Here is a 26,119-nt window from a genome sequence, read left to right on the forward strand (position 1 = left end):
TGTGGACAACTTGCCGATCCGTGCTTCTTGGCCCGGCCCTCCCACACTGAGCACCGTGTCGTCGTCCCCCTCTGGGGGAAGCATCGACCCTGCCAGACCTTCTCTGATTACCACTCATTCTTCTCAATCCCCCGGAGGCCAGCCCAGTCCTTCCTGAGCAGTCAGCTTCCCCGTCCGGGAATCGATCACTGCCCTGCACCTCGGCCAAGTCTGAGTCTCTGTACGCCACCACAGCTGTGGTCTCTGCGAAGCCCGGTTGTCCCAACGCTCCCTTAACTTTCTCCTCCCAACTTGCACTAAGCAGGCGCAGTTGGAGCGGAGAGTAGAGCCTCTGCCTCTCGCTGCCAGAGACCCGGGTTCGATCCCAACCTCCGCCTGTGTATGGGGTGTTTGCACGCTCTCCCTGTGACCCCCCCCCCCCCCCCCCATGGGTTTCCCCCCTGGGTGCTCCGGTTCCCTTCCCACACCCCCAGAGAAAAGACGTGCGGGGTCGGTGTGACCCCGGGGGGGGGGGGGAGGTGGGGGGATGGAGTTGACAGGGATACATGGAGAATGAAATGTGATCGGTGTAAACGTGTGGTGGATGGTCAGCAGGAACTCAGCGGGTCGAATGGCCTGTTTCCATGCTCTTAACACACAAAACAGCCTGAGGGTAGATGCTGGGATGTTTCCACCAGTAGGACAAGTGGACCCGGCTGCAAAATAAGTGGGGAAGTGTCTTAATGGCAGCTAACCTGGTGGAGATATAGGTAGGGAGAGGGGAGGGAAACCACCTGGAATTGGTGCTGTTTGTCCAACGTGAAGAGGTGTCTGAGGGCGGTGGGTGCCTGGAATGTGCTGCCAGGGGTGGGGGTGGAGGCGGATACGATAGAGGGGCTTAAGAGGCTGTCAGACAGGCACATGGATGTGCAGGGAATGGAGGGAGATGAGTGTTGTGCGGGCAATGAGATTGCTTAGATTGGCATCGAGAGTTGTGGACACAGCACAGCTTCTACCCCACTGTGATCAGACCATTGAACAGTTCCCTTATAACATGAGATGGACTCTTGACCTCACAATCGTTTGACCTTGCCCCTTATTGTCTACTTGCACTGCACTTCCCTGTAGCTGTGACGCTTTACTCTGTATTCTGTTATTGTTTTAACCCTGTACTACCTCAATGCACTGTGTAATGAATTGATCTGTACGAACGGTATGCAAGACTTCGGTACAAGTGACAATAATATACCAATACATCACAGAGACCAGCCTCCCCTCCATGGACTCTCTACACTTCCCACTGCCTCGGTAAAGCAGCTGGCATAATCAAAGACCCCCTCCCACCCCGGACATTCTCTCTTCTCCCCCCCTCCCATCAAAAGCCTGAAAGCACGTACCACCAAGCTCAAGGACAGCTCTGTTATAAGACTACTGAACGGTCCCCTGGTACGATAAGATGGACTCTTGACCTCACGATCTCCCTCATCGTGGCCCTTGCACTGCACTTTCTCTGCAGCTGTGACACATTACTCTGTATTCTGTTGTTGTTTTACCTTGTACTACATCAATGCACTGTTGATCTGTGTGAATGGGATGCAAGACCTGTACTACTTCAATGCACTCTGTATTAACCCAATGTAACTGCACTGTGTAATGAATTGACCTGTACGATCGGTATGCAAGACAAGTTTTTCACTGTACCTCGGTACATGTGACAATTACCAATTTATCACGGCCGGCACAGACATGGTGGGCTGAAGGGCCTGTTCCGTGTGCTTGCGGCACTGTTCTGTGTTACATGTCATCTGCGTGTTCTGATGCCATGTTCTTCTCCTGCAGTGTGGACCAACGTGGAGCCCCGCTCAGTGCCTGTCTTCCCCTGGCACTCCCTGGTCCCCTTCCTGGCTCCCAGCCAACCTGACTCATCCGTGCAGCCCACCGAGGCCCAGCAGCCCACCTGTCAGGCCGGCTCGTCCAATCAGGTGAAAGGTAGGTTGGGCGGGTGTAGTGTGAGCGGTCATGGCTGTCACGTGACACCATCGAGTACTGGTGGAAAGCGACACCACTGTCCATCAAGGTCTGGCTCCACCCACTCATTAGTGCCCACTCTTGAACATTGGTTCCCATACACACCTTTTGTACCTGGCCATGACTTATTGGACCTGTTGAATTACCTGAGCTGGCTCCACCCAGCTCCCCAGCACTATAAAGAATGCCACATGTGCGTGGTTCTCCCTCTTTTTGATTGCTGCAGGAATTGAAACCACGTCGAGGGACCACTGGTAAGAGAGTGCACTTCCACAGGGGTTTAGGAGCGTCCTGAGTAGATTCCCGGTAGCGTAGAGCCAATGCTTGTCCGGAGTCAGGGTGTTCAGGCATCGTGTTGTGTTTGCGCTGATCATTTGTAATCAGTTCGCTCTGTGTGTGTGTGTGCGCGCGCACTTCACCCCCGTTGTGACTCCCCCCCCATGTTTCTCAAGCACCCGTGTGCGAGTGCGCATCCGTTCCCGTTCATTCTGTTCCCATGTTTGTCTTTGTGATGAAATCATTTTTCAAAATCCAAAGACTGTGTCCGGAGTCCTCTACCTTTGAGACCCGAAAGAACCTTTTCTCACAACAGCGGGGGGGGGCAGGGAGAGGGGCTCCAGGCCCTCTGGGAGGGGAGGGTGGGGGGGGGGGGTGTGGGGAAGGGCGTTCGACTCAGCCTCCCTCTTTCTCTCTCTCTCTCTCTGTCCCCCCACCAGAGCCCCTCCAGTCGGCACAGCAAGCGTGCGTCCCAGCGGAGACGCCGCGGGAGCCAGAGAGACGGGAGGAGGCGGGCAGCCCCCATCCCCGGGGCTCGGCCGACGCACCCCGGCCCCACCCGCAGGGGGATGAGATGCAGGGGCTGCCGAACCCGAGGGGAGACAGCGAGACGGAGAGCGACCAAGATGAAGCGTGAGTGTGCGGTGGTATCTGTGCTTGGGAACAGGCCCTTGGGGGGAGGGGAACTGGGGGGATGAGGGTGCTGGGGAACAGGACCTCGGGGGAAGGGCGGGGGAACAAGTCCTCAGTGGGAGGGTGGGGAGCCTCAGGGAGGGGTGAGAGTAACTGCACCTTGAGGGAAAGGGGTCAGGAGAACAGGACCTCGGGGAGGGGGGGAGGGGACATGGACCTCGGGGGTGGGGGGGGAGGAGGAGAACCTCAGGAACAGTCCCACCTCAGGAACCCACCTTGGGATCAGAATTGGGGGCAGGCCACTCGGCCCCTCCTGTCTGCTGCACCTTTCATCGTGATCCCGGCTGACTCCTTCCTTAATGTATCATAGAACATCGAACAGCACAGGAACAGGCCCTTCGGCCCACCATGTTGTGCCAAACTAATTAAACTAGTAATTAAACACCTAACTAAACTAATCCCTTCTGCCTACACAATGTCCACATCCCTCCATCCCCTGCACATCCATGGGCCTGTCTAACAGCCTCTTAAACCCCTCCATCGTATCTGCCTCCACCCCCACCCCTGGCACCACATTCCAGGCACCCACCACTCTGTGTAAAAAAAAAACTTGCCCTGCACATCTCTGAACATCACCCCCCCCCCCCCCCCCCCCCACCACCTTAAATGCACATTCTCTAGTATTAGATATTTCAACCCTGGGGGAAAATGATAACGGCTGTCTACTCTATCTGTGCCTCTCATAATCCTATAAACTTCTGTCAGGTCTCCCCTCAGCTTCTGCAGCTCCAGAGAAAACAACCCAAGTTTGTCCAACCTCTCCTTATAGCTCATGCTCTCTAATCCAGGCAGCGTCCTGGTGAACCTCTTCTGCACCCTCTCCAAAGCCCCCACACCCTTCCTGTAACGGGGCGACCAGAACTGCAGACAATACTCCAAGTGAGCCCTGACCAGAGTTTTGTAAAACTGCCATGAGGGACGGGGCTGTGGGGCCGAGGGGGGAGGGCAGGGACTGTGGGGGCAGCCCTTCCTGTTGGAAACAACCCCGTACCATCTGACACCAATTCCGACTCCAGGCCGCGCTACCCCCAACCACAAGATCCGGGTGTCCTACCACTTCCCCTCCCACTCTCCCACTCCCCATCCCCCCTGCTCACTCTCCGCCTCTGCCCCACAGGTTTCTGCCCAGCACCGGTGTGGACACCGTCTGCCTCCCACCCGAGAAGCGCCGGACCAAGTCGCTCAGCGCGCTGCCCAAGGAGCGGGACTCGTCCTCCGAGAAAGAGGGTCGCAGCCCGCACAAGGTGGGTGGGGCGCACAGAGGGGGTGGGGTGGAGCATGTGGCGGCCAGGGTGGGGCGCACGGAAGGGAACAGTCTGTCGGCGCTGTGGGACGTGGCTGCCGGGGTTTCTCCCGCTGCTCATGGCTCTGCTACGTCACTGGCCACCGATGTCTGTACCAGTGAGTTGACCGGGACAAAGACTACGCGCATTCACCCTCCCTACACCCCTCCTGATTTTATTCACCTCCATATAGTCACCCCTCAACCTCCCATGTCCCAAAGAAAAATAAGACAAACTCCGAGGCGGAGTACAGAGTTAATGGCAGGATTCTGGGTAGTGTGGGGGAACAGACAGATCTGGGGGTCCATATCCACAGAGCCCTGAAAGTTGCCTCACAGGTGGAGAGGGTAGTTAAGAAAGCTTATGGGGTGTTAGCTTTCATTAGTCGAGGGATCAAGTTTAAGAGCCGCGAGGTAATGATGCAGCTCTACAAAACTCTGGTTAGACCACACTTGGAGTACTGTGTCCAGTTCTGGTCGCCTCATTATAGGAAGGATGTGGAAGCGTTGGAAAGGGTGCAGAGGAGATTTACCAGGATGCTGCCTGGTTTAGGGAGTATGCATTGTGAGGAGAGACTAAGGGAACTAGGTCTTTACTCTTTGGAGAGGAGGAGGATGAGAGGAGACATGATAGAGATGTACAGAATATTAAGAGGAATAGATAGAGTGGAAAGCTTCTTTCCCAGGGTACCAATGCTCAATACAAGAGGGCATGGCTTTAAAGTAATGGGTGGGAAGTTCAAGGGAGATATCAGAGGGAGGTTTTTTTACCTAGAGAGTGGTTGGGGCATGGAATGCGCTGCCTGGGGCGGTGGTGGAGGCAGGTACATTGGTCAAATTCAAGAGATTGTTAGCTAAGCATATGGAGGAATTTAAAATAGGGGGATATGTGGGAGGAAGGGGATAGATAGTCTTAGGCGAGGTTTAAATTTCGGCACAACATTGTGGGCCAAAGGGCCTGTATTGTGCTGTAATGTTCCATGAAAAAAGATTCCCAACCTGCCCAACCTCTCTCCATAACTCCCTCGACTCCCGGCAGCAAAAACCTACTTGTTCCAGCTTCATGACTTCTTTCCTGCAGCAGGGTGACCAGGAGGGTACTGGGAAAATAGGTTGTGGAATGAGCCTATATGTAGAACGAGCCTATATGTAGAACAAGGACTGTCTCATCATTCCCACAACGGGGCAGGAATAGGTCTCCTAAGCTCTAAGGAATAAAGTCCTAGCCTACCCAATCCCTCCTTATAACTGAGCCCCTCGAGTCCTGGCTATTTCCTTGCAAATATTCTCTGCACTGTTTCCATCTGAGTGACATCCTTCCTACAATAGGCCAACCAAAGCTGTGCGCAGTGGTCCAGGTGCAGCCTCACTAACGTCCTGTACGACCTCTGGTGTCCTGTTCTCAGTTCTAAGCTGTGTCCCCCATTCCCACTATGTCCCTCGCGTTCTCCATTGTGTTAGATGAAGGTGGGTGGGGCCCTGGGGAGTGTTGTCGGACAGAGCGACCTCATAGTTCCCTGAAAGCGGAGTCACAGGTAGACAGGGCGGTGAAGAAGGCGTTTGGCGCGCTGGCCGCCTTCTGTCCAGGCACTGAGAACAGAAGTCGAGACGTCATGTTGCAGCTGTACAGGACGTTAGTGAGGCCGCACGTGACATATTGTGTTCAGTTTTGGTTGCCCTGTTATAGAAAAGATGCCATTAAGCTGGAAAAAGTGCGGAGGAGATTTACGAGGATGTCGCCGGGACTGAGTTATGGATAGAGGTTGGGCGGGTTGGGATTTCTTTCATTGGAGCGTAGGAGACTGAGGGGTGACCTTATAGAAGTGTATAAAATCATGAGGGGCATCGATAGGGTGAATGCGCACAGTCTTTTCCCCCAGGGTTGGGGAATCAAAAACGGGAGGGCACAGGTTGAATGTGAGAGGGGGGAGATTTAATCGGTTTAAAGGGGACCTGAGGGGCAAGTTTTTCACCCAGAGAGGGTGCTCCATATGTGGAACGAGCTGCCAGAGGAAGTGGTTGAGGCAGGTACATTAACAACATTTAAAAGACACTTGGACGGGTCCATGGATGGGAAAGGTTCAGAGGGATAGAGGCCAAACGCGGGCAAATGGGACTGGCTTGGATGGGAATCTGGGTCAGCACAGACCAGTTGGGCCGAAGGGCCTGTTTCTGTGCTGTGTGACTGTAAGGACACTTGGAGAGGTGCAGAGGGTGGGGGTGTCCAGTGCTGAGCCCCCCCACCACCACCACCACCAACCAATCTAATGGTAGAGCTTGGCCGTCTGGGGTCGGTGGGTCGGGGTGGGGAGGTTACCCAGATCCTCACCCGCTCTGAGACTTCACTCCTCTCCGTGCAGCGGGAGAAGGACCACATCCGGCGACCGATGAACGCCTTCATGATCTTCAGCAAGCGTCACCGTGCACTGGTTCACCAGCGGCACCCCAACCAGGACAACCGGACCGTCAGCAAGATCCTGGGCGAGTGGTGGTATGCCCTGGGACCGAAGGAGAAACAGAAATACCATGACCTGGCCTTCCAGGTGTGTGTGGGGCGCACTCTGGGCCATTGGTTGAAGCAGTGATGTTGTGACAGCTTCCCGCTGTGTCTGACCCCGGGAGTGTGTGCTGGGACGGTGCGGAGGGAGCTTCACCCTGTGTCTGACCCCGGGAGTGTGTGCTGGGACGGTGCGGAGGGAGCTTCACTCTGTGTCTGACCCCGGGAGTGTGTGCTGGGACGGTGCGGAGGGAGCTTCACCCTGTGTCTGACCCCGGGAGTGTGTGCTGGGACGGTGCGGAGGGAGCTTCACCCTGTGTCTGACCCCGGGAGTGTGTGTTGGGAGGGTGCGGAGGGAGCTTCACCCTGTGTCTGACCCCGGGAGTGTGTGACGGGACGGTGCGGAGGGAGCCTCACCCTGTGTCTGACCCCGGGAGTGTGTGACGGGATGGTGCAGAGGGAGCCTCACCCTGTGTCTGACCCCGGGAGTGTGTGACGGGACGGTGCAGAGGGAGCCTCACCCTGTGTCTGACCCTGGGAGTGTGTGACGGGACGGTGTGGAGGGGAGGGGTGGGCAGACCCTGTCTCGGGGAGGGGTCTGTTGACTGATCTCTCCCTCACCCTCCCGTGTTGGCAGGTTAAGGAGGCTCACTTCAAAGCCCACCCCGACTGGAAGTGGTGCAACAAAGACCGCAAGAAGTCGAGCTCCGATGTGAAGACTGCCCTCGGGGGTCCCGGGACCCTGAGGTGCAAGGAGCCTCGGGAACGCAGCATGTCGGAAACCGGTGCGCTCTCTGCCACGCCAGGTAACCCCTGCGAGGTCTTTGTGAGCGCTGGGGGTGGGCGGGGGCTGTCCTCGGACATTGACCGGCGACTGGTGGTGCCGAGGGTGAATTCCCAACCCCCCCCCCCCCCCCCCCCACTGTCGGCGTACAGCCAGAACAGGCCCTTCTCTCTGTCACCCCTGTGCTGACCCTCTGCCCCAATACTGACCCATTGGGGCAGGGGCTCATCACCAGGTAGGGGGTTGGTTCCGTGCGTGTGCCTGGACCCACCAGGTGACCTCAGTGATGGCAGGGCTGGCTACTGGCAGCCTTCGCCCCACGAGTGGACAGTCGGTGATGCACCAGGGTGGCTCCAGAGAACCATGGTTCGATCCCGACCTCCGGTGCTCTGTGTGTGTGTGTGTGTGTGTGTGTGGAGTCTGCACACCCTACCTGTGACCCCTGTGGGTTTCCCCCGGGGTTTCCTGTTCCCTCCCACATCCCAAAACAAAAAGAGACGTGTGGTCAATGGGTGAATCACACCACCACCACCCCCCCGCCCCCTCTTTAGTGTGTGGGTGTGGGGTACAATTGGGAGGGGTTGTTCAGTCGGAATGTGGGGGTATTTCAGAGGTGGCAGGCACCTCCTCCCCCCCCCCCCAGATTCCACCCGCACAGCAGGGTGAATTGTCCCCCTGGCAGGAGGAAACTGGAGTGCATAGGGGAAACCCTCACAGTCGAGGGAGAACACGCAAACTCCATGCAGACAGGGAAAGGGAGATACGTAGACAGTGAAATGACACAGAGAGAGACACGCGCACACACACACATACAGAGACACAGATACACGCACAAGACACAGGCACGCACACAGAGGTGCAAAAACGCACACACGTGTGTGCACACAGGCACGCGCACACACAGGTACAAAGGCACATACAGACACAGGTGCGCACACACAGGCGCAAACACACACAGGCGCACGCACACAGACGGAGATGCGCACACTCGCAGAGGCACAGAGACGTGCGCATGCCCCCACACACAGTGACACGTGTGCAGACACAGGTGCACACGCACAGAGGGGGAGGCGCGCCAAGAGAGAGAGAGGGAGAGACGCACGCACACAGTGCCTGAAGTCAGCATCGAACCCCGGTCTGGACCTGGGAGGCACGTCCCTACCTAGTGCACCACCGCGCCCCATCACTGGACCAGTCGACCTGGTGTGCAGTCGGGCGGAAGGGCTGTAAGTCTTTCTGCAGGGACAGGAGGGGCAGTGGGAACAGTAAATACAGGACCAGGAACCTCTGCTGCTGATCAGGCCCAGGACCCCAGTCTTCTCCCCCTCCCTTCTCTCTCTATCTCCCCCTCCCTTCTCTCTCTATCTCCCCCTCCCTTTCTCTCTCTCTCCCCCTCCCTTTCTCTCTCTCTCCCCCTCCCTTTCTCTCTCTCTCCCCCTCCCTTTCTCTCTCTCTCCCCCTCCCTTTCTCTCTCTCTCCCCCTCCCTTTCTCTCTCTATCTCCCCCTCCCTTTCTCTCTCTATCTCCCCCTCCCTTTCTCTCTCTATCTCCCCCTCCCTTTCTCTCTCTCTCCCCCTCTCTTTCTTTCTCTCTCCCCTTCCCTTTCTCTCTCTCTCCCCTTCCCTTTCTCTCTCTCTCCCCCTCCCTTTCTCTCTCTCCCCTTCCCTTTCTCTCTCTATCTCCCCCTCCCTTTCTCTCTCTATCTCCCCCTCCCTTTCTCTCTATCTCCCCCTCCCTTTCTCTCTCTCTCCCCCTCTCTTTCTCTCTCTCTCCCCCTCCCTTTCTCTCTCTCTCCCCCTCCCTTTCTCTCTCTCCCCCCCTCCCTTCTCTCTCTCTCCCCCTCCCTTTCTCTCTCTCCCCTTCCCTTTCTCTCTCTATCTCCCCCTCCCTTTCTCTCTCTATCTCCCCCTCCCTTTCTCTCTCTATCTCCCCTCCCTTTCTCTCTCTCTCCCCCTTTCTCTCTCTCTCCCCTCCCTTTCTCTCTCTCTCCCCCTTTCTCTCTCTCTCCCCTCCCTTTCTCTCTCTCTCCCCTTCCATTTCTCTCTCTATCTCCCCCTCCCTTTCTCTCTCTATCTCCCCCTCCCTTTCTCTCTCTATCTCCCCCCTTTCTCTCTCCCTCCCCCTCTCTTTTTCTCTCTCTCCCCCTCTCTTTTTCTCTCTCTCCCCCTCCCTTTTTCTCTCTCTCCCCCTCCCTTTCTCTCTCTCTCCCCCTCCCTTTCTCTCTCTCTCCCCCTCCCTTTCTCTCTCTCTCCCCCTCCCTTTCTCTCTCTCTCCCCCTCCCTTTCTCTCTCTCTCCCCCTCCCTCCTCTCTCTCTCTCCCCCCCTCCCTCCTCTCTCTCTCTCCCCCCTCCCTCCTCTCTCTCTCCCCCCCCTCCTCTCTCTCCCCTCCTCTCTCTCTCTCCCCCTCCCTCCTCTCTCTCTCTCCCCCCCTCCCTCCTCTCTCTCTCTCCCCCCTCTCTTTCTCTCTCCCCCCCCCCTCCTCTCTCTCTCCCCCCCCCCCTCCTCTCTCTCTCTCCCCCCCCCCCTCCTCTCTCTCTGTACCGCCCCCCCGCCACTCTCTCTCTGCCCCCCCTCCCCCCCTCTCTCTCTCCCCCCCTCCCTCCTCTCTCTCTCCCCCCTCCCTCCTCTCTCTCCATCCCCACATAAACCCTCCCACCCCCTCACCTCTCTCTGTCTCACACCCCAGTGTCGTCCGAGCTGACGTCAGACTGCCACGACCCAGCAGGCGCAGACTCAAAGCCCATCTCCCTGCTGATGAGCCCCGAGGGCAGCCAGCACCCTGGGGTGGGGAGCACCCAGCTGACCCGGCCCCGAGCCTTCTCCCACAGCGGCGCCCACAGCTCGGAGAAGTGCGAGAGGAACAGCGAGGCGTTGGTGGAGTTGGCACAGGTACGTGGGGAAGGGGCTTGTGGCCGGCGTTCAGGTACCTCTGCTCCAACCCGCGCGTTCCCGTAACGTGAATCGGTTACCAGGTGATTGACGGATTAATTGGTTTATTATTGTCCCTCTGGGGGGAGGTGGGGGGTTCAGGAGGTGCTGTCGGAGTAGCCCGGGCGAGTGACCGCGGTGCGTTCTGTAGACGGTGCCCACTGCAGTCACTGGGCCGGTGGAGGGAGGGGGTGTTCGGGGGGTGGGTGGGACGCCGATCGAGCGAGCCGCTTTGTCCTAGAGGGTGTCGAGCTTCTCGAGAGTTGTGGGAGCCGCACTCACCCAGGGAAGTGGGGAGTGTCCCGTCACACTCCTGCCTTGTAGATGGGGGAAAGGTAATGTGGCCGATGTGGAGTGCATGGACTAACTAAAGTGAAGCATGTGGGAAGCGTCCCTTCGCATTCTTGGCGTGTAAATAGAGGAAGGATAATGTGGTGGATGTGTGGTGCATGGACTAACTGCTGACTCATGCCCTGGAGCTGGGTGATCCGGACTGGACACATGGTTTGTTGTGGTGGGGGGGGGTGGGGATCATTACAATCAGCTGGGGCTACACGGTTGAGGGGGGAGTTCCTGTCTCACCCTCTGCACCCACCCACAGATGTGCGTCAGCCCGCTGCCCTACACGGGGACCCGAAGCCAGCACTCGACTCCTGGACCTGGTGGCTTCAGCCCCCACCCAGCCGGTGAGGCCGCCTCCTCCAGCTGCCCCCCGCGGCCCTTCCGCTCCCAGCGAGCGGCCAGCGAGGACATGACCAGCGACGAGGAGAGGATGGTCATCTGCGAGGAGGAGGGGGACGACGATGTGATGGGTGAGTCGGGTGTGGGGGGAGGTGGGCTCTCGGCAGCTCCGTTCTCAGTGGTGGGGGGGAGTGCTAAGGGGTCGGTCTTCCTGCTCTCCAGCACATTGCACAGGGGTCACTTGTCCTAATGAGAGAGCAAGAGCAATGGGTGATCTGCTGGAGGAACTCTGCGGGTCGAGCAGCACCTGTTGGGGACAAAGGAATTGTTGGCGCTTGCATCGAACAGACCAGCACAGGAACAGGCCCTTCAGCCCACGTCTGTGCTGGACTAAACGAATCCATTCTGCCTGCACAATTCCCGTGCCCCTCCGTTCCCCGCCGCAGTGCCCACGCCCCTCTGTTCACCGCACGGTCCCCTCTGTCCCCAGCGCCCCTCCATTCCCTGTAAATCCACATGTCTGTCAAAGAGCCTCTTGAACCCCTCTATTGTATCTGCCTCCACCCCCACCCCTGGCAGCACATTCCAGGCACCCACCACTCCCTGTGTAAAAAAAAACTTGCTCCGCACATCTTCTTTGAACTTTCCTCCTCTCACCTTAAAACTATGCCTTCTAGAACGACGTTTCTATCCTGGGAGAATAAAAGATTCTGAATGTCTATCTATAGTGCTCATAATTTTATAAACCTCTATCAGGTCTCCCCTCAGCCTCTGCCGCTCCAGAGGAAACAACCCAAGTTTGTCTGACCTCTCCTTATAGCTCATGCTCTCTAATCCAGGCAGCATCCTGGTGAACCTCTCCTGCACCCTCTCCAAAGCCCCCCACACCCTTCCTGTAACGGGGGCAACCAGAACGGCACACAATACTCCAAGTGCGGCCCGACCAGAGTTTTCTACAGCTGCAGCGTGACTTCAAGACTCTTGAACTCAATGATCTGACCGATGAAGGCGAGCGTGCTGTACGCCTTCTTTACCGCCCTGTCTAATTGCAAAGTTTTGGCAACCAATTGTCAGGACCTGATGCCAAGTTTGGATCTGAAACGGCAGCAGTTCCTCACCCCACCCCCACCCCCCAGATGCTGCCCGACCTGCTGAGTTCCTCCAGCAGATTGTTTGTTGTTCTAGATTCCAGCCTCTGCAAGTCACTCGTGTGTCTCCAACCACTTCCTCTGGCAGCTCATTCCACATACATACCACCCTTTGTGTGTAACACAAAAAGTTGCCCTTCAAGTTCTTAATAAATCTTTCCCCTCCCACCTTAAACCTGTGCCCTCTAGTTCTTGATTCCCCAACCCTGGGAGAAAGACTGTGCACATTCACCCTATCGATGCCCCTCATAACTAAGGCCCTTGGCATAGACCTTCCCTGCTCCCCGCCACGCCTGGTCCCACATCCCAGAGTGACCCAGCACGGAAACAGGCCCTTCGGCCCAACTCGTCCGTGCTGACCCAGGTGCCCCATCTGAGCCAGTGCTATTCGGCCTTCAACACCTTTCCCATCCGTGACCCTGCCCAAGTGCCTTTTAAATGTTGTTACTGTACCTGCCTCAACCACTTCCTCTGGCAGCTCGTTCCACACACAGACTGCCCTCCAGGTGAAGTTACCCCTTTTACATCTCTCCCCCCTCTCACCTTCGACCTCTGCCGTCTAGTTCTCGATTCCCCAACCCTGGGTGGGGGGTAAAGGACTGTGCGCATTCACCCTATCGATGCCCCAGTGATGTTATACACCTCGATGAGATCGCCCCTCAGTCTCCTACGCTCTAAGGAATTAAAGTCCCAGTCAGCCCAACCTCTCTCTGTAACTCAGTCCCTCGAGTCCCAGCAACGTCCTCGTAAATCTCCCTCTGCACTCTTTCCAGTTTCGTAACATCTTTCCAATAGCAGGGCGACCAGAACTGAACACAATACTCCAAGTGCGGCCTCACCAGCGCTCTGTACACCAGCACCGTGACCTCCCGACTTTTACACTCAGTGCCCTGACTGACGAAGTCCAGTGCGCCATGCCAAACCAATTATGGATCCAGTTTGCCATCTTAAGGCCCCGAACCTTTTGGACAAGTGTCCCAAGTGGGACGTTGTCAGCGGCTTTACTGAAGTCTATGTAACTCGCATCTACTGTCCCGTCCTCATTAATACACATCGTTACCCCTTCAAATGGGCCAGACGGGATCTGCCCTGAGAGCCGTGTTGGCCGTCTCCAGTGAGTGATTGTCGGTCCTCTCCATGAACTTCCCCACCGCTGACGTTGGGCGGGAGATAACCAGGTTCTTCCTGCTGGAAGGCTTGGGAAGGGCAACCCCTGATTCAACTGTGGGGGCATCCGTGGAGTCTGGTCCTCCCAGATGATGCGTGAAGACGAGGCTGGGAGGTATCGGGCGGGGCAGTGGGATGGGGGGGCGGGGTGGATGCTAAGCAATGTCGGAATGTGTGGGGGGAGCTGGTCAGTGGGTGTTCCCAGCTCCTGGGGAGATTGGGGGCAGTCTCGCCATTCAAGGGCAAGAGGGAAGGAGTTTGGCAGGTGAGTGCGGTCTTACGGTTTGGGGGTTGGGGTCAGCGGTGGGGAAGTTCATGGAGAGGACCAATGATCGCTCACTGGAGACGGCCAACGCGGCTCTCAGGGCAGATCCCGCCTGGATCATTTCAAGAGGTAACGATGTGTATCAATGAGGGCGGGGTAGTAGATGTGAGCTACATAGACTTCGGTAAAGCCGCTGACAAGGTCCCACCTGGGACACTGGAGGGGTGTTGTGTTTCTGGAGGGTGGGGAGGGTTCCTGGTTCTAGTGGGGGTGCCGAGTGTGCGTGGGTGGGGAGTGAGCAGGTTTGTGTTCCCCCCTCCCCCCCACCCCGACAGAGGAGGCGTTTCCTGGGGACATCGACCTCAAGTGCAAGGAGAGGGTGACGGACAGTGACAGCGAGGGGATGTCCGCCGACGACAGCGAGGTCAAGGTGGGTGTGTGTGGGGGAGGTGGGGGGGTGGCGGGGTTCCCATCCTCCGACAGCCCCTCCTGCCCCACCCCTCCCCGTCCCCCAATTCCTGCTCCTGCCTCCCAACTCGGCTCCTGCCCACCGACTGACCCCTGTCCCTCGCCCCGTCCTCCGACTGGGAGCCCTCCCCTCCCCCTCCAACCCCCCCCACCCCCCCCCCCAAACTGAGACCCCTCCCCTTCCCTCTCTGACTGGGACCCGTCCCTCCCCTCCCCCCGCCCTCTGACTGGGACCCCTCCCCCCACCCTCCAACTGGGATCCCTCCGCTCCCCCTCTGACTGAGACCACTCCCCCCTACCCTCCCCCTCTCTCCCCTCCCTGACTGGGACCCCTCTCCCCCTCACTGACTGAGACCCCTCCCCTCCCATTCCCCTCCCCTCCCTGACTGGGACCCCTTCCCTCTCCCCTCCCCTCCCACTGGGACGCCTCCCCGCCTCCTCCTCCTCCTCCTCCTCCTCCTCGCCTATCCACTGACTGCCCCCCCCACTTCGTCACTGACTCCACCCAGCCCACAGACCCTGCTCCCTCCTCTCGTTCCTCCCCCCCCCCACCCACTGACAGCTCCCTTCTCCAATTCCTTCCCCCATTCTCCGACTGAGCCCCCTCGACTCTCTCCCCTCCCCCTCGACTCTCTCCCCTCCTTCCCCCCACCATCCCCACTACCCTGATGGGTCTTACCTTTTGACAGCCCTTCCCCACCCTCCCACTCCCCCTCCTAGCCCCCTCCCTCCCTTCTCCGACATCATTCCCTCCTCCCCCATACATATCACAGTCCTGACTGGGTGCGCGGCGCTCCCTCCTCGCTGCCGCTCCCGCAGCGCGGCGCTCCCTCCTCGCCGCCCCTCCTGCTGTCGACTCCCCCTCCATGACGCCCCAGTGGTCGGGATCTCCTCAGGGTTGGGGTGTGGTGGGGGGGGCAGGGTGGCGGCAGTGAGTCGGTGGGGAATGCACTGACCTCTCCTCTCTCCCGGATTCCTCCCCCCCCCCCACAGGCATTCCGGGCGTCTCCGCAGCCGGCGACCCAGGCGACGATTCGCGGCGAGCACCCCGAGGCATCACCGGCTCCCCCCTCCTCCTTCTCCCAGGGCAGGGACCCCCGGGGGCACAGCCTCTTCCAGCTGTCGACCTCCCCCTCCCACCGGGCCCCCTCGCCCCCGGAGCGTGGCGGGGGTGCCCAGAGCCCAGCCTGGGCCCCCACCCGGCGGGCAGATGGCCGGACCCCCAGGAAGGAGGGGGAGGGCGGGCGCCCCTTCCCCCATGGACAGTCGGTCATCGCGCCCCCGGGGTCCGAGAGGATCCGCTGCCCCAAGGCCGGGGGAGCAGGGGGCAGCACCGTGTCAGTCACCAACGTGCTGAGGTCAGTCAGCAGCGCCCCCCACCCCTCGGGACACCGTCCCCTCCCCCCGGAGCCCACCGCCTGCTCCCCCCTGGGTGCAGGTCCGCCCTATGCCCCGGAGAAGAGGCCCCTGGCCCCCTCCAGGCCCCTGCTGACGGCCAACCTGGTGGTGGGAGCCCAGGCCCAGCGGGGGTGCCCTCCGCTCCCAGCCCCTGCCCCCTCCCTGCAGCTGGTGACCCAGGGTCCGGCTGGGGGCCAGAACGGGACCCTGCCCCTGGGCATCCTCCAGCCCCACCCGCTGAAGGGGGGAGCTGTGGCCCAGCTACAGTACATCTTGCCCCAGCAGCTGGGGGCGGGGGCAGGGCAGGGGGGCCGCTCCCCCCTCCCTGCCGGTGGGGCCAACCTCCACTTCGCCCTGCCCCCCGGCAACGGGAAGCTGCTGGCCTCGGCACCCCCCCCACAGGGCGTCTCCATCATACAGCCCACGCCCGTCGGGAGCGGCGGAGGAGGCACCCCGAAAGGTGAGCGGGGGCGGGGGAGGGAGGAGAGACTGGGGGGAGGAAGGGAGGAGAGACTGGGGGGAGGGAGGGGAAGTGAGCGGGGGGGAGTGACGAGGAAGAGAGGTAGGGGAAGGGAGGAGTGGGGAATGACTGGGAACGGGAGGGGGGAGTAACTGGGAGGAGGGAGGAGTGACTGGGCGAACGGGAGGGGAAGGGAAGAGGGGGTAGTGACTGGGGGAAGGGAGGAGGTGGGAGGGAGAGTGGGGAAGTGGGGGGAGAAAGAGACTAGGGCAATGGGGGGGGGGGAGACGGGAAGTGATGGGAGAGAGGAAAGGGGGAGAGACTGCTGGGGAGGGAGAGGCTGGGGTGTAGGTGTATTGGCAGGGTGAGGGGTGGGGGTTTGGGCGAGATCACCGCCCCCTCCCGGGGGTGGGTGGGGGTTTGGGCTGGGCTGGACTGGACCAGAGACCCCTCCCTCGCACCCCTCACCCCCCTGCTGCTCTCTCCACAGCTCAGTCGATGTCCCCGGTGCCTGTGCTCTCGCCCATCAGTGCTGGCCAGGTGGTGCAGCCCTCCGGCCTCCTCCCTCCCCCCGGGCCCGTCCAGGGCAAAGTGCTGGTGGCCGTGCCCTCCCCGCAAGTGACGGTGCGGGGGACGGTGGCGGGGTCCGTGCACGTGGCGACGCCGCCCATCACGCTGCAGAACGGTGGGCAGCAGGGCAGCAAGGTGAGGCCCCCTCCCAGGACGTTTCCCACCCCCTCGGACGTTCTCTCTCCCCCTCCCCCACCGAATGTTCTCCCCTCTCCCCCGAATGTTCTCCCCTCTCCCCTCCCCCCTCCCCCCTCCCAGAATGTCTCCACCCTCCCCCCTCCCGATCCCCTGCATACCCACCCTGCCCGGATTCCACCCCCCTCCCAGATCGCCCTCTCCTCGCCTCCCTGGATCCAGCCCATCCCCTCCACTTCCCCCCCTCCGTGTGGATGTGAATCGCCGAAATGCACTGCTCCAGGACGTGTATCCCCCGTCCCAGTGGGTGCTGGTCATCTTGCCTTTCTTCACAGAGCAGGCCGTTCTGCCCATCAAGTCTATGCCAGCTCTTGGAACATTCCCACTGCCCCGCTGATCCCCCGTGACCCATTCCCTCACTTTCCCATCAACCTCCCCCTCCACCCCCGCCCCACACACACTGGGGGTGTGGGGGAGCGATTCACAGCGGCCGACCCGCCGACCCTGCACGTCGTTGGGACATGAGAGATGGGGAGAACGTGCAAACTCCACGCAGACAGCGCCGGAGGTCAGGATCGAACCCGTGTCTCTGGAGCTGGGAGGCAGCAGCCCTACCCGCTGCACTGCCCCCTTCCAGCCAGCACCCAGAGACCTCCCGCTGAAAGTCTCGCTTTGCCTGAAGCATGCAGTCAGCAGAAAACTTGTGTTCTTAGGCAGCTTGGTCCCACATAATTACAAATATTTTGTGTGTAACAGCCTGGCTGGTTCTGTGGTGTTAGGGGCTAGGGAATGAACTTGGCTGGTGGTGATAACTGGACTGGAGTTGTGCACGGAATGGAGCAGGGGAGGGTGGTGGTGATAACTGGACTTGAGTTGTGCACGGAATGGAGCAGGGGAGGGTGGTGGTGATAACTGGACTGGAGTTGTGCACGGAATGGAGCAGGGGAGGGTGGTGGTGATAACTGGACTGGAGTTGTGCAAGGAATGGAGCAGGGGAGGGTGGTGGTGATAACTGGACTTGAGTTGTGCACGGAATGGAGCAGGGGAGGGTGGTGGTGATAACTGGACTGGAGTTGTGCACGGAATGGAGCAGGGGAGGGTGGTGGTGATAACTGGACTTGAGTTGTGCAAGGAATGGAGCAGGGGATGGTGGTGGTGATAACTGGACTGGAGTTGTGCTGGGAATGGAGCAGGGGAGGGTGGAGGGTGGTGGTAATAACTGGAATTAAGTTCAGGATGGAATGGAGCAGGGGAGGGTGGTGATAATAACTGGACTGGAGTGAAGCATGCAGTGGAGTAGTTGAGGGTTGTAATAACTACAATAGATTTCAGGAGGGAATGGAGTGGGTGAGGGTGGTGGTAATAAATGGAATGGAGTTGTTAAGGGTTGTGACAATAACTGGAATGGATTTGTCGATACAGGAAATTCTGCGGATGCTGGAATCTGGAGCAATAGACAAAGTGCTGGAGGAACTCAGCAGGTCAGGCAGCATCCGTGGAGGGAAATAAACAGCAGACGTTTCAGGCCGAGGCCCTTCAGCGAGACTGGAGAGGAAGAGGGCGGAAACCGGAATAAAATGGTTGGGGGGAGGGGGAGGAGCACACGCAGGCAGGGGAGGGGTGAGTCCAGGTGAGAGGGGGCAGGTAGTGGGTGGGAGGGGGCAGAGGAAAATGTAATAAGCTGAGAGGTGATGGGTAGAAGAGGCCAAGGGCTGAAGGAGGAGGAATCCAGTCGGAGAGGGCAGTGCACCATGGAATGAAGGATGGGGGAGGAGAGGAGATGGGCAGGTCATCAAGGTGGGGGAAGAGAGGCGTGGGAATAAGGGAAGACGGGGGGGGGGGGGGGTGAGAAAAAGAAGGGGAGGGGTTACCGGAAGTTCGAGAAATCGATGTTGAGGCCGTCAGGTTGGAGACTCCCAAGGCGGAACGTGAGGTGTTGTTCCTCCAACCTCAAACAACACCCGCCTGCGTGCGCTCCTCCCCCTCCCCCCACCCTCTTTATTCTGCCTTCTGCCCTCTTCCTCTCCAGTCCCGATGAAGGGTCTGGGTCCGAAACGTCGTCTGGTTATTTCCCTCCGTGGATGCTGCCTGGCCTGCCGAGTTCCCCCAGCACTTTGTGTGTCATGGAATGGATTTGTGGTTGGAATGGTGTGGTTGAGGCTTGTGATAATAAGCGGAATGGAGTTCAGGATGGAATGGAGTAGGTGAGGGTGGTGGTAATAACGACTGGAGTTATGAGTGGAATGGAGTAGGTGACGGTGGAGGTAATAACTGGAATGGAGTTGCAGATGGAATGGAGCAGGTGAAGGAGGGTGATGGTAATACCCGCAATGGACTTGCGGACAGTGCAGAGCTTGTGAACCCTTTGATCACAGTCTGTTTCGCACCACAGATTATACAGATAGCTCCGATTCCTGTGGTACAGCCACAGATCACGTCACAGACCCCGGTGCCACAGCCGGTCAGCTCGGTGGCCCACACCAGCTACACTGCCGCACCCACAGCAGTCATGGCCGCCGGCAGCCACCCACAGAAGATGCTGCTGCCGACTTCAACCAGGTATCCCACCGGAGGGGAGAGGAGGGAGTGCCTCAGTGGGGGGGGGGAAGAGGTCAGGAGGCAGTGTCCCACCGGGGGACAGGGCGGTGAGGAGGAAGCATCTCACTGGGGAGGGGAGCGAGGAGGGAGCATCTCACTGGGGAGGGGGGGGGCGAGGAGGGAGCATCTCACTGGGGGAGGGGGATGAGGAGGGAGCCCCTGAGTGCAGCGACCCCTCCCCCCCACCCCAGCGGTTTCCCTGAGGGGTCCCTGACCCGAAACGTTGACCACCTGCGTTTCTCCGCGGATGCTGCTTGGCTTGCTGAGTTCCTCCAGCATCATCGTGTCTGCAATGCGGATTGCAGCGTCGCCGTCTGTCTCTCGGCTCTCTCCCCGGGCCCCGACCCTCGGCGCTCACTCGCTCTCCCTGGGCCCTGACCCTCGTCTGTCTCCCCGAGCCCTGACTCACACTCTCTATTCTCCAGGATCGCCTACATTCCGTCCAGTGTGGGGGTGCAGCCCGCCATCCCCCTGGTGACCTCCGTCCCTTCCGTCCACACCACCCCCACCAGCACCTACCGGCAGCCCCACGTCGCGCTGGGATTCACTGCCATCGGTCCCGACGGATGTACCTTACTGCAGCCACTGCTCGCAGGTGGGTGTGTGGGGCGCGCGAGGAGGGGAGGGGGCCAAGTGTTGCGGAGGGGCCTGGACTGTGTGCTGTGTACGTCGGAGGGCGCAGGGGCATGTGTTTATGCTGGTGACAAGGTGTGGATTACAGAGTAGAGAGAGCTGTGTAGTGTGGGGAGCCGGGGTCCGTGCACAGTGTATGGGAGCTGTGGACTGTACGGAGTAGAGAGAGCTCGACCCTGTGTGCTGGGCTCTGTGTACTGGGCAGAGACAGCAGCTGTGGTCTGTGTATACGTGTAGACATACACTGTATAGTGGATTACACACAGAGCACGGTTGGGAGGTGCTCTGTAATAACCCGGGAGAGGACTATAGGCCCGTGCTGAGCAGTGAACCCGCAAGGATCTGTCCAGAGCAGATTTACTGCGCTGTGAGAGGGGAACAGATCCTTCCCCCATAGGAACGGGTCTATGTACAGCAGATATAGACCAGGTCTTGTGTACAACAGAGCGGTTACGTTATCGGAGGAGGCTGAGGTCTGTGTGGTACGGAGCAGGGTTCTGGGTGCGCAGGCTACCTGGGAGAGTGACGCATGTCATGGAGGGACGGGCCAAGGACTGTGTGTTGGGCTGGGATCTGTGTAAATGGAGTTGCTGGGGTTGGTGTACTGACCTGTGTGTGGGGTGGGTTGAGATGGGTGTGTGTGAGAGTCTCTGTGTCTGTGTGTGTCTGTCTATGTGAGAGTCTGCATGTGAGCCTCTGTGTGTCCATGTGTATGAGAGTCTCTCTCTCCCTCTCTCTCTCTTTGTGTGAGCCAGTGTGTGTTTCTCTTGATTAATCTCTCCCCCTCCCCCCGCCCCTCTCTCCCCCTCTGTGTGAGCCTGTGTGTGTGTTTCTCTGTCTGTATTAACCCCCCTCTCTCTTTCTCTCTCTCTCCCCCCACCCCACTTCCAGGACAGCCTCCAGTTCTGACCACCGGACCCATCCCCGCCGCGCAGCCTCCGGTCGCCGCTGCCCCGGTGAAGCCCGTCGCTGCGGCCGTCTCCTCCTCGGCCCCCGCCGCCGGTGCCCCCTCGCTGCCAGCCGCCATCCTGCCCAAGGCGGCAGGGGTGGGGGCGGCCTCCTCCTCGTCCGCCCCGCTGGGTCCAGGGTGCCAGCACGCGGTCCTGGCACCAGCCTCCTCGCAGGGACCAGCGGCCACCTCCCTCCACACCGGGCTGGCGCCTTCGGCGCAAGGTAAGAGGAGGTCCAGGACACTCCCCATTTCCTGGGCGGTGGGGGGGGAGAGTCCAGGGTGGGTGATGTGCTGTCCCGCGAGTGGGCGCGTTGTCGTCCATGCCTCGCGCCATCTGAACACGTGGGCGTGCTCGAGTTCCTCCTCGCCGTACCCTGCTCTCTGCTCCCCACGTGAGCCGTGCCACACAGCTTGGATGCAGCACACCTCACGCTGCCGTGAGCAAGACAGGCCCTTCGTCACACCACGTTCATGTGGACCGTCCAGGAGGGAGGTTCAATTGGAACCTGAGGGGCACATTGAGGGTGGTCCATATGTGGAACCGGCTGCCAGGGAAAGTGGGTGAGGCAGGTACATTAACAACATTTGACAGGTGCTTGGATGGGTCCACAGAGGGGAAAGGTTTAGAGGGATCTGGGCCAAATGCAGGCAGATGGGACTGGCTTAGACAGGAACCTTGGTCGGCATGGACCGGTTGGGCCGAAGGCCCTGTTTCCATGCTGTATATGGCTCTGTGACGGAGCCTTGATGGGGGGACTCTGTAGATGTAGCGTATTGAGATTTCCAGAAGGCATTTGGGATTGGTTTATTATTGTTACTTGTACTGAGATACAGTGAAAAACTTGTCTTGCATACCGATTGTACAGATCGATTCATTATAGTGCTGTTGCATTGAGTCAGTACAGTGCATTGAGGTAGTACAGGTGAAAACAATAACCGTACAGAGTAAAGTGTCACAGCTACAGAGACAGTGCAGTGGCTACAGAGACAGTGCAGTGCAGTGGCTACAGAGACAGTGCAGTGCAGTGGCTACAGAGACAGTGCAGTGCAGTGGCTACAGAGACAGTGCAGTGCAGTGGCTACAGAGACAGTGCAGTGCAGTGGCTACAGAGACAGTGCAGTGCAGTGGCTACAGAGACAGTGCAGTGCAGTGGCTACAGAGACAGTGCAGTGCAGTGGCTACAGAGACAGTGCAGTGCAGTGGCTACAGAGACAGTGCAGTGCAATAAGGTGCAAGGTCACAACAAGGTAGATGGTGATTTGACAGAGGAGGCTGGTGCTTGAACTGAAAGGCAAAATAATGTGCACAGTCTCCCCCCCCGCCCCCAGGGTTTGGGAATCAAGAGCTAGAGGGCACGGGTTTAAGGTGAGCGGGGAAAGATTTAAAGGGGCAACATCTTGCACCTAGAGGGCCGGTCCATATACGGAGCGAGCTGCCGGAGGTAGTGGGTGAAGCAAGGACGACAGCAACATTTGAAAGGCACTGGGACGGGGACACAGGTAGGGAGGGTGACGGGGTGATTCAGAACTGTGCACAATCCTCCAAGTGCAGCCCAACTGCAGTTTCACACAGCTGCAACGTGACGTTAACTTGGGTACTGGGTGAAGGCGGTATAATCCCTCAGAGATTTATAAACTCACGAGGGGCGTAGGTAAGGCGGACGGTCACAGTCTTTTCGCCGACCCCACCCCCGCCAGGGCAGGGGGAGTCTAAAACTAGAGGGCGTGGGTTTAAGGTGAGAGGGGAGAGATTTAAAGGGGGGCCTGAGGGGCAAGTTTTTCTCACAGAGGGTGGTCTATACATGGAACGAGCTGCCAGAGGAAGGGGTAGAGGCATTTATAGGACATTTGGATGGGTACATGGAAGGGAAATGTTTAGAGGGACGTGGGTAAAGTGCAGACAGCCGGGGACTGGCTTTACATAAGATCTTTATTAGTCACAGGTACATCGAAACACGGCAAAATGCATCTTTTTGCGTAGAGCGCTCTGGGGGGGCAGCCCGCAAGCGTCGCCACGCTTCCGGCGCCAACACAGCACACCCGCAACTTCCTAACCCGTACGTCTTTGGAATGTGGGAGGAAACCGGAGCACCCGGAGGAAACCCACGCAGACACACGGGGAGAACGTACAAACTCCTTACAGCGGCGGGAATTGAACCCGGGTCGCTGCCGCTGTAATGGCGTCACGCTAACTGCTACACTACCGTGCCTGCCCTGCTCTGGGTCAGCATAGACCGGTTGGGCAGAAGGGCCGTGTGCCTGTGAAGAAAGCGAATGCTATGTTGGCATTCATTATGAGAGGTATAGTGTATGAAAGTAGGGAGGTGTTGATGAGGCTCTATGGGGCACTGGTGAGGCCTCATTTGGAATACTGTGTGCAGTTTTGGGCTTCTCATCATGTACTGATGTTGGAGAGGGTTCGGAAGATATTTACGAGGATGATTCCCTGAGTGAAAGGGCTTACATACGATGAGCGATTGTCGGTTCTTGGACTGTACTCACTGGAGTACAGAAGAATGAGAGGGGACCTCATAGAAACATTTCGAATGTTGAAAGGACTGGACAGAGTAGATGTGGCTAAGCTGTTTAGAACAGAACAGAAATGAGGAGAAATTTCTTTAGCCAGGGGGCGGTGGATTTATGGAATTCGTTGCCACGTACAGCTGTGGAGGCCTGATCACTGGGGGCGTTTGAGGAGAAGATTGATAGATATCTAATTAAGGTATCAAGGGATGTGGGGATAAGGCCGGAATTTGCGGCTAGATGGGAATAGTTTTAGCTTAGCTCATGGAGCAGACTTGATGGACCAAATGGCCTACTCCTGCTCCTTTGTCTTGTGAGGATCCTGATTCTAACCGGCGTCTCTGCTCCCTGTTTCCTTCTCCGCAACCTCCCCCCACCCCACAGGGAACCTGGCCTTCAGCCTGAGACCGCAGCCCCCGCAGAAGCAGCAGCCGCCGCTGCCAGTCAAGGCGAAGCCCAGCCTTCCCCCGGGCACGCACGAGCCCCCCGCCTCCGGGCGGGCAGGAGGGAGGCAGCAGGGTCCGGGCGGGGCAGCAGCAGAGCAAGAGGAGGAGAGGCCGGACACGCCAGGGGCGGAAGAGGGGGTAACTCCCCACCACAACCCCCCCGAGGACAGGGGGGGTGCCCGGCAGCCCCCGGGGCCGGCCTGCGAGGAGGCGGGGGCCACGAGGGAGGCTCCCCCTCAGCACCAGGGCACCCCCAAGGAGGACCGAGCCCCGAGAGAGGGCTGCCTGCAGGCCGGCAGCTCCGGGGAGCCGGGGGCGGGGGTCCCGGCGAAGGGCGGAGGAAGTCCCACCGCTTACAGCAGCAAGTCCACCAACACTGACGTCGTGGTCAAGAAGGAGCCCGCAGTGAGTAAGGGGACGACGAGCAGGGGAGATGGGAGGGAAGGGGAGGGGGAGATGGGGATGGAGAAAGATGGGAGGGGGAGCAGGGAGAGGAAGGGGGAAATGGGGGCAGAGAGGGGGATTAACGGGCAGAGGGAGAGGAAGACGAGGGGAGGAAGGGGAGTTAACGGGGAGGGGGTGGGGGGATAGGGGGAGACAGTGAGTGGAGAGAGGCGGAGATGGAGGGGGAGAGGGGGGAGACTAGGGGGAAGGGGGAGACGGGTGGGGGCAGAGAGGGGGAGGGGTCGGGGGAGAGGGGGAGACGGTGGGGGCAGAGAGAGGGGGAGATGGTTGTGGGCAGAGGGGGGAGATGGTTGTGGGCAGAGGGGGAGATGGGTGGGGGCGGAGAGAGGGGGAGACGGGTGGGGGGGAGAGAAGGGGAGACGGGTGGGGGGAGAGAAGGGGAGACGGGTGGGGGAGAGTGGGAGACGTGGGGGGAGACGGGGAGAGGGTGGGGGCAGAGAGAGGGGGAGGGTGGGGGAGAGAGGGAGGGGGAGACGGGAGGCAGCTTGTGGAGGGAGCGCCGGGTCTGGGACAGGATTGTGCCGATGTCTCCAGCTGGGAATGAGATCTCTGCGCGGACGGGCTAGCCCCTGACCCTGCTGTGTGTCCCCAGCAGGTGAAGTACCCAGGAAGCAGCGAGTGGCGGGCCTCGCTGGCGGACAGCCGAACGGAGGCACCCGGCACCTCCCAGCTGCCGGCTGCTCCCGGTGACCCCGGCAAACCCTCAGCCACCCCCTGTGCCTCCGACGCCACCGACAAGAAGGAGCCGCCCAAGAAAGTGAAGGTCCGGCCGCCGCCCCTGAAGAAGACGTTTGACTCAGTGGACAAGTGAGTGGTGGGGGCGGGACTCCTCGCTGTGCGGGGGTCACGGGGTGAAGGGTTAACGCAGGGTCCGGGGTCACGGAGTGAAGGGTTAATGCAGGGTCCAGGGTCACGAAGTGAAGGGTTAACGCAGGGTCAGGGGACACGGTGTGAAGGGTAAGTACGGGAACCGGGTCACAGGGTAGTGTTAATGCAGGGTCTGGGGTCACGGGGTGAAGGGTTAACGCAGGGTCCGGGGTCACAGGGTGAAGGGTTAACGCAGGGAAGGGGGTCACGTAGTGGTTAATGCAGGGAAGGGGGTTACGGGGTGAAGGGTTAATGCAGGGAAGGAGGTTACGGGGTGAAGGGTTAATGCAGGATTCAGAGTCACAGAGTGAAGGGTTAACGCAGGGTCCCGGGTCACTGGGTGAAGGGTTAACACAGGGACTGGGGTTGCAGTGTTTAAAGGTTAATGACGGGTCCGGGGTCGCAGGGTGAATGGTCAGTGCCGAACTGGGGTCGTGGGGTGAAGGGTCAGTGCCCTGTGTGATCCCCGGCTCACTCTCCCCTCCCTCCCCACAGGGTCCTATCGGAGGTGGACTTCGAGGAGCGTTTTGCGGAGCTGCCTGAGTTCAGGCCGGAGGAGGTGTTGCCCTCGCCGACCTTGCAGGCCCTCACCACCTCCCCCCGCACCATCCTCAGCAGTTACCGCAAGAAGCGCAAGAACTCTACAGGTAACGCTGTCCCCAACCCCGCCCGCCGGGACCCCCCCTCCCTCCCTCCCTCCCCGCTCATTCTCTCTCTCCGTCCCTGCTCTGCACCTTCCTCCCTGCTTCCTTCTCTCTTCCCTTCTCCCCCCTCCCCCACCGCCGTTCCCCGTTACCCCACCGCCGTTCCCCGTTACCCCACCGCCGTTCCCCGTTACCCTTCCCCCACCACAGTTCCGTTCCCCCTCCCCCACCG

At 59.5% G+C, this 26,119-nt stretch overlaps 1 protein-coding gene across 1 annotated transcript in view; it reads left to right on the forward strand.

Annotated features, from left to right (window-relative positions):
* Positions 1–26,119, forward strand: part of cicb (capicua transcriptional repressor b) — a 167,812-nt gene that overhangs the window by 77,119 nt on the left and 64,574 nt on the right. The window contains exons 3-18 of the mRNA XM_052045376.1: positions 1,819–1,968; positions 2,724–2,916; positions 4,094–4,220; positions 6,619–6,801; positions 7,393–7,561; positions 10,226–10,428; positions 11,069–11,279; positions 14,064–14,158; positions 15,190–16,054; positions 16,545–16,759; positions 19,152–19,318; positions 19,783–19,952; positions 20,882–21,163; positions 23,850–24,316; positions 24,972–25,183; positions 25,739–25,890. Of these exons, the coding sequence (XP_051901336.1) occupies positions 1,819–1,968; positions 2,724–2,916; positions 4,094–4,220; positions 6,619–6,801; positions 7,393–7,561; positions 10,226–10,428; positions 11,069–11,279; positions 14,064–14,158; positions 15,190–16,054; positions 16,545–16,759; positions 19,152–19,318; positions 19,783–19,952; positions 20,882–21,163; positions 23,850–24,316; positions 24,972–25,183; positions 25,739–25,890 (3,861 nt within the window). The remainder of the gene's footprint in view (positions 1–1,818; positions 1,969–2,723; positions 2,917–4,093; positions 4,221–6,618; positions 6,802–7,392; positions 7,562–10,225; positions 10,429–11,068; positions 11,280–14,063; positions 14,159–15,189; positions 16,055–16,544; positions 16,760–19,151; positions 19,319–19,782; positions 19,953–20,881; positions 21,164–23,849; positions 24,317–24,971; positions 25,184–25,738; positions 25,891–26,119) is intronic.

The sequence above is a fragment of the Pristis pectinata genome, chromosome 39 (assembly GCF_009764475.1).
Source record: "Pristis pectinata isolate sPriPec2 chromosome 39, sPriPec2.1.pri, whole genome shotgun sequence".
NCBI classification, from domain to species: Eukaryota; Metazoa; Chordata; class Chondrichthyes; order Rhinopristiformes; family Pristidae; genus Pristis; species Pristis pectinata.